The 13,763-nt window shown below is 41.2% G+C and overlaps 1 protein-coding gene across 1 annotated transcript in view; it reads left to right on the plus strand.

The window, feature by feature from the left end:
- CD40 (CD40 molecule) overlaps positions 1–12,382 on the plus strand; it is a 136,667-nt gene extending 124,285 nt beyond the window's left edge. The window contains exons 9-10 of the mRNA XM_078651915.1: positions 8,175–8,210; positions 11,111–12,382. Of these exons, the coding sequence (XP_078508041.1) occupies positions 8,175–8,210; positions 11,111–11,251 (177 nt within the window). The 3' untranslated portion in view covers positions 11,252–12,382. The remainder of the gene's footprint in view (positions 1–8,174; positions 8,211–11,110) is intronic.
- The last annotated feature ends 1,381 nt before the right edge of the window (positions 12,383–13,763 follow it).

Here is a 13,763-nt window from a genome sequence, read left to right on the forward strand (position 1 = left end):
AGCGCTTTGCCCCGGGATTAAATCAATTAAGGGTATCACACCGCCCACCGCACTCGAAGTATAGGCCACCCTCGCCCTCACTCCACGCTACTGTTCGACCATTGACACTTCCTAGTAACAATCCCCATACCCAGTAGACCATTATTTGAATGGTTCACAATCACGTCACGTCACGCTAATTCTCGCAGTCACTCACGCACGCCACTGCGATTCCGAGGAACTTGAAAATGCTGGTACTTGTTGTTTGATTAAGTCACATACACCATGCACTTTGTCACACACTGCGATTTCGATACATAGTTGGCATACGTCTGCAAACTACTCTTAAGTTGTTTGAAATATCTTTTTCTCTTCGTCTCTCCTGAACAGGCTTCTTTTACAATCAGGCATGTCTTGTTCATTACAAATGTCCTGATGATGATCCCATGTATCTTTTTGAGCAATAGGGATCGAAACGTCGACACCCATGAGTGGGTTCATATTTACAACATTGATTAATAAGATTGTTTATATTCCACTCCAGGCGATACTGTGATTGATTTTTTACCTATTAACAGTACCCTGTCTTTGCTCTCGCTCTATGCCTGATAGACACCCCTTTCACCCTTATGCTATCTTTCTGTTTCCTTCTTTTCATGTACGACACAGGCTTGTGTCTTGTGATTACAATTGTATTACTGGATTGAACATTGCTTCTTTATAAAATAAACTCCTTTCCCGGCTGGGTTTGGAAATTTTATAACACGTATAGTTTTCCATTGTGTTTCTATACAGCACCGATTTGTTGATTTTGAAATGAGCTAAGGACCGTTCTGTTCACTATAACGTTGTTATACCCCTGGTACTTAGCTATCTGTTGGGTCTCCCTTGTTCCTTAAAAAGCAACTCCAACATAAATCATCATCCTTTAAGTGGAGAGAACAAAGTCGCTTAGGAGTCCAATGAAGAAGGTTGATAGAGAAGAATTTGGATTGAAATAAAGAGGGAGCAATTTTATTACGCAGAGAGAACGTACCTATCAGTTGCCAGGTATCTGACGACACATGCTCCGTTAGCGCGGCACCAAAATGGCGGGACCATTTTAGCTGCGCAATGGTACAAGAATCCGAAGATGTTGAAGTCAAAAATGTATAAATGCGAGAAGCAACATGACCAGTCTTGAGCCACAAAGAAAGCAAAGAAATCAAAGGGACGTCTGGGACAAGACACACTTTGGCAAGGGCAACTTTAATTTTCAAGAAAGTGTAAAAATCCAGATTGGAGAGTGGAAATTGTCTAGCTAAAGAAGAAAAGGGTAGCGGGTCACCAGTTGAGTCATAAAGATGATGCACCAACGTGATACCTTTGGCAGACCAATACTGAATTAGCAGGGGATCAATAAGAACTTTTATTCGGGGATTACGCCACAAAGACGACCACCTGGATTTATGAATCGGAGTAGCCATTTTCCGATCAAGCAATTTAACAGCTGCACCAGTATCCAGAATAATAGCTCGAGAGAAAAGAATAGATAATGAAGATGTGGTTAAAAATGAAGAAACCGGAAGAGGAGAAGAGAGGGTCTGTTCGATGACCAACCAAGAAGATGTATGACCAGGAAGTGAGGAAAACCACAATGCTCCTTGAGAAGCTAAAAAAGCCACCTGATACTTCCCCCAATCCGGGAAATTGCAGCCACCCATATCGTAGGGGTTCCTTTAGGATTTATATGCGATTCGAGCCCTCTTATCATTCCAGAGAAACGAAGAGGTGATGGAATCAATCTCTCGAAAAAAGGAAGCGGATAAATTCAACGGAAGCATAGATGAAATAAAGTTAATAATAGGAGTAATCATCATTTTTAAAGTTTGAACACGACCCCACCAGGAAATGTGTTTAGGAGACCAAGTATCCAAAAGGTGACAAACTTTAGTTAAGGTTTGTGCCTCATTGTACGCCACGGTATCAGACAAAGTACTACAAAACTAGACCCCTAAATGTTTGAGTTGCTTAGACTGCCATTTGAAACCAGCAGAACCCATATGGGCCGGAAAACAATAAGCATTAAGGGGAAACATCTCCGTCTTGTCTCTGTTTAACGTGTACCCAGAGACCTTAGAAAAAAGAGCAATTGTGTCTGTGATCGCAGGAATAGCTGAGACAATGTCATCAGAAAAAATAAGGACATCATCCGCGTAGGCTGCTAACTTCATGCACTGTGAACCAAACGTAAACCCTTTAATGTCTGGATGAAGATCAATTAACCTAAGGAGTGGATCAATCACTAATAAAAACAAAAGCGGGGATAGGGGGCAACCCTGACGAGTGCCTTGACGGAGACTAAAAAACTCAGAAGTAGCCCCATTTACTCTTATATTCGCTCGAGGTTGGGCATAAAGGGACATCACCATGTTGACAAAGGAATCCCCAAGATTATGAGCACGAAGAACGGCATGCAAAAAAGGCCAAGAGACCTTGTCAAAAGCCTTCTCGGCGTCAAGGGCTAAAGCTGCAGCAGGAAGCGTAGAACGTTTTGCAGCCCCCAAAATATGGCAAAAGGTACGAATGTTATCTCTAGCCAGCCTTCCTTTAACAAACCCCGTCTGTGATGGATGAACTAGAGAAGGGACATAGGACTCCAGACGTTAAGCAAGAGTCTTGGCAAAAATGTTCGCCTCCATATTAAGGAGGGAAATAGGACGAAATTTTTTAGGATCCGTGATATCCTTCCCTTCCTTCGGAATGACCACAATAGTTGCATCCGCCGCTGTACCCGAAACTGCACTTTGCTGAATAAACACATCAAAAAGGAGTTTCAACCGAGGGACCATGAAAGGGAGAAAAGTTTTATAGAACAAAATGGGAAATCCATCGGGTCCCGGAGCTTTGCCAGATCGAGTAGCCTTGATAGCAAGAGTAATTTCTTCAGTTGTGATTGAGGCACCTAGTTTTTCCCCATCCGCCTCAGAAACTGAATGAATAGGAATAGTTTCCAAGAACTCTTGGCAAGCCTCAAAAGATGATGGATTAGTAGGAGTATACAAAGTATCATAAAAATCGCGAAAGACCTCAAGGATTTCCTTAGTTTGAAATTTTTTAGCGCCAGATCTATGAGAGATAGAAGAAATTTGAGATGACTTAAAACCGGAATCTTGAAACTTTAACGTGGCCGCTAAAATCTTACCAGCACGATTCTTCAATAGCAACCGTTTAGATTTTTGTGCTTGAACACCAATATGAGCCCTCTTAGTAACAAGAGCATTATAGGAATATTTTAAGTGTTTAATAGATTGTAAAATCTGTGGATCTCTCGTTTGGCGAAAAAGAAGTTCAGATTGTTTAATACTATCCGCTAAATCAGAAAGTTCCTTCTTAATAGCAGCATTCCTCTGCGCCATAACTTTAATGATGTAGCCGCGAAGTGTGCATTTAAAGGCGTCCCATAAAACCACTGGGGATTCAACGGAACCTTCATTGATAGAAAAAAACTGTTCAATTTCGGCTTGCAAAGCACTGACCACAGCGTCATCATAAAGAATCTCCGTATTTAATTTCCACGAAGGGGAGGATTTCTTAGGAGCAAGTCCCAAAAGGGAAAAGGAAACTGCAGCATGGTCTGAAGCAAGAATAGGATGAATGTACGGTGAGGATGAAGATTGTAGCAGAGACGAATGAACCAAGAGGTAATCAATACGGGAAAAACTAGAGTGAGGAGAGGAAAAAAAAGAAAATTCACTGCCAGTAGGGTTATGGAGACGCCACAGATCATGAAGATTAGCAGAGGAGCACATATTTAACAAATGCTTGTGAGCTCTAGGAGGGCGAAAAGAAAAAGCAGAACTCCTATCCAACAGAGGATCCAACGGCAAATTAAAATCACCCCTCACTATTAGGTTACCCTTATGAGGCGTGTGGAAAAGTAAGTTAGTGATCTTCTGCCAGAAAAGAGGATCATCATTATTGGGAGCATAAATATTCAAAGCATAAAGATCATTAATTCCATCAGATACTCTTGATAATACCCAACGGCCCTCAGAATCATGATCAGAAGAAAGTATCGACAAACCAGAATTCTTAGAAACAAGGGTGATCACGCCATTACGTTTACCAAGAGCATCAGAGCATGCCACATCCAGCACCCAGTCCTTTCGCAACCACAGAGCACCTTTATGAGACAGTTTCGTCTCCTGCAAAAATATCAGATCCGAAGACAAGGACTTACAATAATCTAACATTTTAGCCCTTTGACCGGATGATTCAACCCCTTAACATTAAGGGAAACAATATTTAAACCAGGCATAGAAGGACCATAAAAACAAACAAATTAAGAAATAAGAATGAACGTAAAAACAGAACAAAATCATCTGACACAAAAAAGAAAAGCACCACCAGGAGATCCAAGGGGGAAGAGAAAAAAGCAAGAAGAGAAGAGAAGAACAGAAAAAGAGAAAAAGAGAAAGAGGAGAATGGAAAAAGAAGGAAAAAAAGACCCGCTAGGGTAGGTCTGTAAGAGACCAAAGTCATACCAGGGGGAACATGGAGAGGGAAACAGAGGACCGTCAGGAAACACAGTAAAGATAGCGAAAGATCCCAAACGAGAGAGAATGAAGCAATAAGCTAGGGTAGTAGAATAATAAAAGCAGACCTTACAATATACTTGAAACCGAGGGAAGAAGAACTACAATATGTAAATACAGAACAGTCAACTCGGTAAAAAATTGAAAAAAGAAAACAACAAGAGATGCAATAGGAGGCATATCAAATACAAGCTCATGAATAGAAGAAGCGAATGGCGATAACTATAAATGCCATACACAGAGCAAAAAAAAAAAAAAGAATATCAAGAAAGCGGAAAATGGTACAAAGTCAGAATTTGCAAATATATAAACAACTAGGCAATAATACATGGTGCATAGTTAAAGAGAAGAAAACAATACATGTGAAAAATAAAGGAATTAAGCATAAAAATACCAAGCAATATGAAACAACAGTAGGAATAAAGCTCGCAAATTGAAGAATAGTGCGAAGGTATGAACAAATCATTACTTGGTGACAAGAGAAAAAAAACGAGGAAGGGAACCATAAAATAGTAACAGTATAAGTAAATAAAGAAAAACAAACTAAGAGAATAAGCACCAAGAGAACAGTTGACGCTAACGGACCGAACTCCTGACAGAAACAGACGTATAAGCCGACGCCAAAAAGGAAAGAATAAAGAACCGCCAAAGTGGGGAACCAGAAAAGTACAACATGAAACAAAGGTCAGCAAATATGATACGCACGAACAATGAGCTAAAAATCGACCATAACACGGAGAACAATCATGAAAGACAAAATGGCCACAAACTAATACCGGGAAAAAGTGGGAAAAAGACCAATATCAAGTCAGGCTAAAGCCGACAAGTGACAGACAAACCACATGGAAACCAAATAGCAACCAACGATCAATGTATGAAGCAAAAAAACAAAGACAGATGGCGAACAGCAAGACGCACTAAGCCACGAGAAACAAGAAAGACAAAAGAACACTCAAAAACCAAAAGAACCAGGCAAATATCAATGGTGGGAAAAAGTACAATATTAAACAGATATCGGAAAATATGAGACACAAGAACAAATAGCCAAAAATCTCCCAAACAAGGAGAACAAGCAGGAAACACAAAATGACCACAGACAAATAGCAGAAAAATTGGAAAAATACCGATAAAAGTTAAGCTAAAACGGACAAGTGACAAACAAAGCCTTCGGAAAGCAAGAAACAACCAGCAATCAACATATGGAGCAAAAAAACAAAGGTATATGCTACACAGCAAGACTCAGTAAACCACGTAAAATAACAAAGACAAAAGACTCAAGTCACAGAAGAGGCAGGAGCTGAAGAAGAATCCATCTGAGATTCAAGTTGATTGTCCAAAAAAGATGAAAGATCAGCAGGTTCATCAAAAATCCGATAGCGGCCCTTAAAAGTAATACGAAACTTGGATGGACCAGCAAAGGAAAAAGGAATTTGCATGTCTAACAGACGTTTCCGCAGATTGAGAAAACCTTTCCTGCGAATTACAGTGTCTCTGGCAAAGTTCTGGGAAATATTAATCCGATGGCCCTCCCAAGACACCGACTTGACTTTCCTCATATGGGCCAAAATTTGTTCTGAGTGCTGATGGCGCAGAGGTTTAAGGATAACTGCTCTGGGCAAAGTGGAGTTTTTAGGCTTGAACGTAGGCACCCGATGAGCTCTCTCAATTTCAAAGTCTTTTTGAAAGGAGATTTGAAGAGTAGCAGGAATCCATTTGAAGAGGAATTCGATCATGGAGGAAGCGGACTACTCTGCATCTTCAGAAAGGCCAAAAATACGCAGGTTGCTTCTCCTATTACGGTCCTCCTGCTATGTAAGGTCTCTGCGTAAGGCCGCCATTGAGCGTTCTAGTTGGAGAAAAGATCTCGAATGCTGGTGTGAAGAGTCTTCTACCACACTGATACGAGATTCAGCATTCGTAACCCTGACAGACAAGGCTTTAAAGTCATTCCTGATAGCAGCCACCTCAACTTGTAATAAGTCGGTATTTGTTTTAGTAGACTGCGCAATATCATGGACGGCATTGAGACGTGACAGAATAACATCCAAAGTGGAATTAGTATCCTTCTGAGAGGATTCAGGAGAGGGGGACTGTTGCTTCAAACGTTTCAAAGTCCCTTTAGAATCTTTAGCAGTAGGGGAAGGCCCCATGGTGTCCGCCATAAGAATAGACCACAGTAGACAGCTCAAAAACACCCCCACCAAAGGTATTTGACGTAAATATAGTTGAGCAAGGACCAAAAATCAGCAAAAAAAATAGTTTACAAAGTGCCAGGAAGAAAAAACCCCATAGGCGTAGATTAAGTCCAGAAAATCAGCGTACAAAATGGCGGACCATAGCAGGTAAAGGAATAAAGAAAAGAAGCCAGAGAGACCCTAGAGCGCCAAAAACAAATTGCGCCACATAATAAGCAACGTCGCAATTAGGTCACAAGGCGCAAAACCCTCAGGAAAGGCAGGGACCCATCATAGAGGAATGGAGTGAGGTCAAAAAAGCAGCCAAAAATCCATAGAAGGTAGTAAGCAGAAATAACTCCAGGTAGTAAATAACGACTGCAGAGGACCATCAAAATGAAAATATAATAAATGTCACCTCAATGTTCTGCCTGAACATGTTGTGCTGGAATTCCAGGGTCTTGTCTCTCAGAAAACGAGCGACGCCACCGCAAAAACAAAATGGCGGCCGCTCACTGAAGTGCTGGCAGTGAGGACTACGAGTGAGAAAAAAGGCAGTTTCAGCTGTCGTACGCTGTGTCAAGAGACAGGAGAGCGTTCACGGCACCTTCCGACTCTTCATGGCCATAACTGGGGAGAAAATATTCACGACCGGGATCTTAAATCAGCCCGACCGTCTCCGTCTCCCTGGAGCTCAAGCGCGGCACGCCATCTCGTAGCGGCGCGCAAGCCACGCCCCCGGTCTGCAACTGTGTTATTCACATTTTTGTATCCGCCTACTACAACATACAGTATGGGGCAGCCCACTTCAGACATTGGCTAAGTTTTCTGTGCATGTTGGCATTCTGCCCCCTCACCAGGAGCGCACCCACACACAAAGTATTTCCCTTAAGAGCCTGGGACTGCTATGGCAATATGTATTTTTTGAGACGTAAATAATATTTGAGCTTTTAGGCATTTTTTTTTTTTTTAGATCAGCAGCATCCCCAACAATATAGTTTTGCAAAACCATGACAAAAACAAACAAGCATTGACAATGCCAAAATACCGGCAGACAACAACAAACACGCTGTCTTTGCCAATGCTTCTGTTCCTGTGACCCCTTGATTTCTGCCTTTAAGCCGCTGCATTCCATGCTCTTACCCCTGGCTTTCTATTTTTTTAAGCTTTACTTTATCTCTGGTAGCTTCCTGTTTCTTTGCTCATGCTTTCTCTTGCTCCATATATCTACCATACTCTCTATCCTGTGAGCCAGCTCACTCTTGTTTGATCTCGGCTTTCTCTCATTAACCTGTGGCCTTTCTGATTTCTTAACTACCCCCTAACTTCTGTGCACACTGCTTTCTGCCCTGTGAACCCAGCTTGTTTACCCATGAACAGTGCCTCTGTTCTATCCCTTACTCAAGCCCTTTCGTAATTCTGTGACTATCTTCATATTACACAGGAGACGCCGAATGACACAGTGCCGGAGATTCGTCAGGTAAATATTTATATGATATCCTTTATTTCATAGCCCATTACCTCTTCTCTTTATGTTACCTTGACCCTGCAAGTTGTAACCCCAAGTCTCTCCTTTTTGCTTTTAGCTCTGTTGAACTTGCGCCATATGCTGTATTATTTCCCATTGACCTTGAGCATATTCTGCTGTGATACTGTACTATGTCCTCCGGAGCAAGTGCTCTTTTTCCTGGCTGTGCTGTTCCTCTTTACATGGTTCCCTTGTTCAGTGACACTGTGCTGTTATTTCCTTAGCTTGTACACCTTTACCTGGGATGCTCTATTTTCTCTTGCCTTGTGCCCTCTCCTCTGTGATAATACCCTTTCCTATTGACTTTGTGCCTTTTCCTCTGTGACTCTATGCTCTTTCTTTATGTTGCTGATCTATTTTTGTCACCTTTTATCTTGTCTTGTGTCTCTTAAACCTTTTTCTCGTGGCACTGCCCTTTTTCTAGTGTTCATTTTACCCTTGGTCCTGTGAATGTGTTTGTGATGGTTTAGGTCAGGCTTTTGACAGTTCCGTTGTCAAGTAGATTATTGTGTTTTTATCTAGGAACCTAAATCGATATTTCTATTTTATGCCCTTGTTCGGTTATAATCAATAATATCCCTATAAAGGCATAGGAATCATATCATATTTAGTCATAGCCCATGCAGTCACATTAAGCAAGGCTACTTCCCCGGACTCCTAGAAAGCCCAACGAGTTCTCTAAACAAACCAAACCTCCAGCAACCTGGGAAATCCCCCTTGCTTTTGTTTTGATTCCGTCCTAGAACTCCTGTGAAGCACTGTAAGAACGGCCAGTTCTTAGTGACATCTTTATTGACGTCTTATGTCCAACCTTACGTCAAACCCGGCACCTTTCAGGTATAAATATACCAACGTTGCCTTAAGCAAACACACGGTGGTGGTTTTGGAGCAGAGCAGCTATCTACTTGCCCGAGAGCCCAGCTGATGCGAGAGCCCACGGACGCTGCCCCTCCCTTTTGACGCACTGAGAGAGACGCTGTCTTTTCTCCTGCCGAGAAATCCAGCTCCGGTGTTTCCAGATACCTTCGCGGGTTACTGGGATTTCGAGTCCTGAGAGAGAGATACAAGACCTCCTGCTTTCTATTACCCAGGTACGGAGCTGACTAAACCCTTAAAGAGAATTCTTGAGTCAGATTCTTGGCAAACCCAACTTAACTTAAACTGCTACTTACTTACTCCTTCCCACGTATTAGGCTTAGGTCAGGTACACCGGGGTAGGCGTATTTAGAAGCACCAGTTGAGTACGTTAGTCAATGTATATATGTATGTATATATTTTATCTATTTTAAAGTATCATATGGCTAAAAAACCATAGCAATGCTTTTACAGTATTATTTTATAATCCTCCTTTTACTGTACGCACTTTACTTTACTATAAGTATTGCAATTGTGGCAATTCATTTCTCTTGCATGAGAAAGAAGAATGCTCAATAAATAACACCTTTTATCGAAAACGCCCGTCTATCTTTTCTCTGCACTCTGGTGAAACTAAGTATGCACACTTGACTGAGTGAAATAGCAGTCTATTGTTTTCACACGACTCTAGAGATACACTCTTATTCTGAGGGAGCAAAGTTGTCATGTTTTATGGTTGTCAGAAGCTAATCCCTTCTTGTCTATCCAGGGAGGTTAAACTCCTCCTCGTTTATTCGAGAAAGTTTCTAGTGACCTCTGAGCTAGCTGGCAACCCTTAAGTCTAATATAGTCAGTAGAGACCTAGATAACCTCAGTCCTACGTCTACACTGCTGTTTATATTATTCCAATGCGCATAGCCTATTGGGAATATAGGAACTACACTACAAGATCTTTTGTTTATTTAAAGCGGGCTTTGACCACCCCTATGAACCATTAGCTTTTTTTGACCAACCTCTTTCACCAATTGGCTTGATACTTTGTCATTCACATCTTGGGTGAGGTCAGTAGAGTATTCCTCTCCTACCTAATATGTTGGGGCCCGATTCACAGAACTAACTTGAGACAAAATCCTAAACTTACTACTTTTGGTATTCACAGAAGGCATTTAGTAGTAATAAAGCTAGGATTTTGTCTTAAGTTTGGCTTAAGACAAACTTAAGACAAACTTAAGACAGAGTTAAGACAGACTTAATTTAGGATTTTGCCTTAAGTTTGTCTTAAGTCTGTCTTAAGTTTGTCCTAAGTTTGTCTTAAGTCAAACTTAAGACAAAATCCTAATTTTACTACTACTAAATGCCTTCTGTGAATACCAAAAGTAGTACGTTTAGGATTTTGTCTTAAGTTAGTTCTGTGAATTGGCCCCATTGAGTGTATCTTTTTTCCTCCACTCAAGTGTTTGCATTGATCTGCAAGTGTGACTACTTTACAACTATAGCCATCTGTCTTCACTTCCGTTGGCTCCCTCTCATGTGCCTCACTTTAATGTGCCAATGCCTAAAACATTAGTACATTAAACCCATACCCATTGGCTTTGCAGTTCTTTTTCCCTGTGGTACTTTGCTCTTTTTCCTGTGCACCGTTTCGCTGCTAACTACATGGCACTTTCCCTGAAAACCTTGCCTTAACATTTAACCACTCCCTCACTTTCTTTTGTGTCATATTCAGCTATGGGCATTGTCCTGTTATCTTATGACTCTACACTCCGTTTCCTATGACTCCATGCTGTTTCCTGTGACACAACAACACTTTTTTCTATGATTCTACTCTCACATCTTATGACTCCATGCTTTATAATTTCTGAAGCAATGCCATTTTTCAGTAATCTCCTTTCCATTGCTCTGTTGTTTCCCAATTTAGTTGTTGAACTTTGCTCACTCCCCTCCTAGTTTTTGCTGAGATCTAACCTTTGTAATAATCCTTCTTTATCCGAATACAGGATTTAAATAGAGAGCCACCGGAGGAGGAAGATGAGAGAACAATGTGCATCCGTCATGGGAATCCTGTCCAAGAGAGCCGTGGAGAGCAGGAAGTTGGGAAAGACAGTCACTTACCCGAGCAAGAGGTCTCTGGATGCTGATGAGGAGCACCACCTCAGTGCCCAGGAGGAGGAACATATGAATGTTGCGTGCCTGCTCGGCTTCATTGAGTCAGGCTTATAGAAGGAGTCGTCTAGGTGGATCTTCTCACAAGTTTGCATTGGCATAGTGGCCATTAACCAAATGAAAGGAATGGTTCATTGGCCACCTGTGCCCAATCCTCTAGGCTGTAATGGCTGATTTAGAGCTAGAGCCTGCAAATGTCCACCAACTCTCCCTCTTTCCATTACCAAGCCAAGGATTTACCAGTCACAAACAGTTCAGTGCTATGATGCACTACTAGCATGGATGAATTAGAAAGCATTGCTAGGGCTCAGTTGTGCATGACACCTCTTCTGTGGCACTTATCTCCCAAAGCCATAGATAGAAACACATGGTTTGCACACAGTGGTACTTCTGGAGGAGGATGTAGACTAAGACTGAGATTGGAAACTGGGCTGTGGTTTAGCATGTATGGATGGATAGTGGCATCCTAGCCTACCTTTTTAGGCATGCACAATAATCTCAGTGTGCACCACTGTACGTCTGCTCACAGCAGTCTGGAGAAAACCACAAACTGCAATGCAGAAAGAGCAGTAGGTTTCTACTGACCATTGCTCAGATCTTCTTCTGTTAAAAAGTCAGCATGATCCCCCTGCTGACAGCACTCACTGGCCTGCTGACCCACCGATGACCCCCGTTATAAAGGTGCAGCCCCGGCTGCACTCCAAGCAGGAGGAGAGCTGCATCTTGTGTCGCTTTTCTCTGCCATTGTCTTCTTTAATCCTTCATGTTCTCTCGTGTTGTGTTCTTGGCTTCCTTCTCGTTACGGTATCCTTCCACCCTTATTTAAGGCATTAGGAGAACCTATTTTTTAATACCTTGACGTTTTAAGAACCTAAAGACAATTATGCAACTAATTGCTGTTAGCCATTCTCAGCATCCCCATCTTTAAAGATGTTAAACTATGTATATACTTAACTAATTGTACAATAATGAATAATTTATGGCTATGTATTTATGGCTTTGCTTGGTGGCATGCTAGGTGAATAAAATGTGTTATTGTAAATGGAGGGGAATATGTAAATAATATTTTTTACACAGTTTGTTCTTCAATAAATAATACTCTCCCATTTCATAATCTGGATATACCTTATTTTCATCTTCCAAAGCTGCAGTTTATTAGCCACTATCTCACATCTTAACCACAACTGTGTGAAAAGAGCTTCCACATATGGGGTGATGAACAGCAGAGAAGCCAATCTTTAGCTTCTGACATTACTAAACTCTACGTCTATTGTTATAGTATTGAAATGTCTAGCTTTAAATCACAGATATTAAAATGCTCAATACAAGGGAATGACAGGACTAGGCAATGAATGGCTGTTATAGTAAATATCATAAACCTGATAATGAGATTGGAAATATACTTCCATCATCCGTTGATTTAGTAATATTAATAGCCCCTTTCTCACTGTGCCACTGGATTCAAGTTAACCTGGCTGATGAGGGGTAATACCCCGAAACTGGTCCCATATCTGTGAAATCTCTTTGCTCTTCACCAAATCTTCTATTGATATCACTTAATACCTCTTTTTTGTGCAAATCTCAAATCAGAAATATAGCAATGCTCCTCCACTCTGAGTGCAAAAGTATCAAATGGCTACCCTCTTTGCTATCACTGGTACTACTATACTTACCAAATCATGAGCCTCCTTTCATCCTTTTTTTTGTTATACGCCTTCTAAATGGTCAGTATTGTTTTCTCTTTCTAAGACTCCTGTAAATGAGCCCAATTTGGTAATGGTTTTGGGTAGATCCACGGATCCATTGCGCCGCTGAGTGTGACCCCTGTGTAAATCTGTAACGGATTGTCGGATCCAAACGTAATCCCTGAAAACAATTCACCAATTTACTCTTGATGCTTTTGATTTATGATTCATTTTTTAAATATTCTCAGTTTGAATAAATACACTCCTTACTACCCACTTTTTGCACACCAGTCTGCCTTGAAGTGTCATGCTGGCGTCTTTTCTTCCTCCCCACACACTGTTTTGGCTCCGTTTCCATAGTGACCATTTTTCAATAGCATCTGCCAACCAGTAAGCCAAAAGTTCACAATAGCTTTCTCTGAGCAACAGACTAGCTTCAAATTAAACTGTAGCAGGTGTGGTTGACTGTTTGCAATTTCAAGCATATCTCAAACAACATAGCTTTTTTTTATTTTTTCAAAGCCAATCACAGAGTTAGTTACTTTTCCCTTAAACAAAGACATAATTTTAGTTCCCTGCACATCTCCACCATCCAATTAAATATGTTCTTTTATATTTTAGGTGATGTCCTCCACTTTAACTGCTTTTCATCTACAAAACAGCCTCATTCTGCTGCAGTCTTTTCCTGAGTCATACTACCGCTTATCTCCAAAATGATCAGAGTCTGGATAGTGGGCCATAGGCTTGTGTGCCAGAGAGAGTGCTAGAAAGAGTTGCATTGACAGGGATCCAAGTTTACCTA

This window comes from Lissotriton helveticus, chromosome 7 (assembly GCF_964261635.1).
Source record: "Lissotriton helveticus chromosome 7, aLisHel1.1, whole genome shotgun sequence".
Taxonomy (NCBI): Eukaryota; Metazoa; Chordata; class Amphibia; order Caudata; family Salamandridae; genus Lissotriton; species Lissotriton helveticus.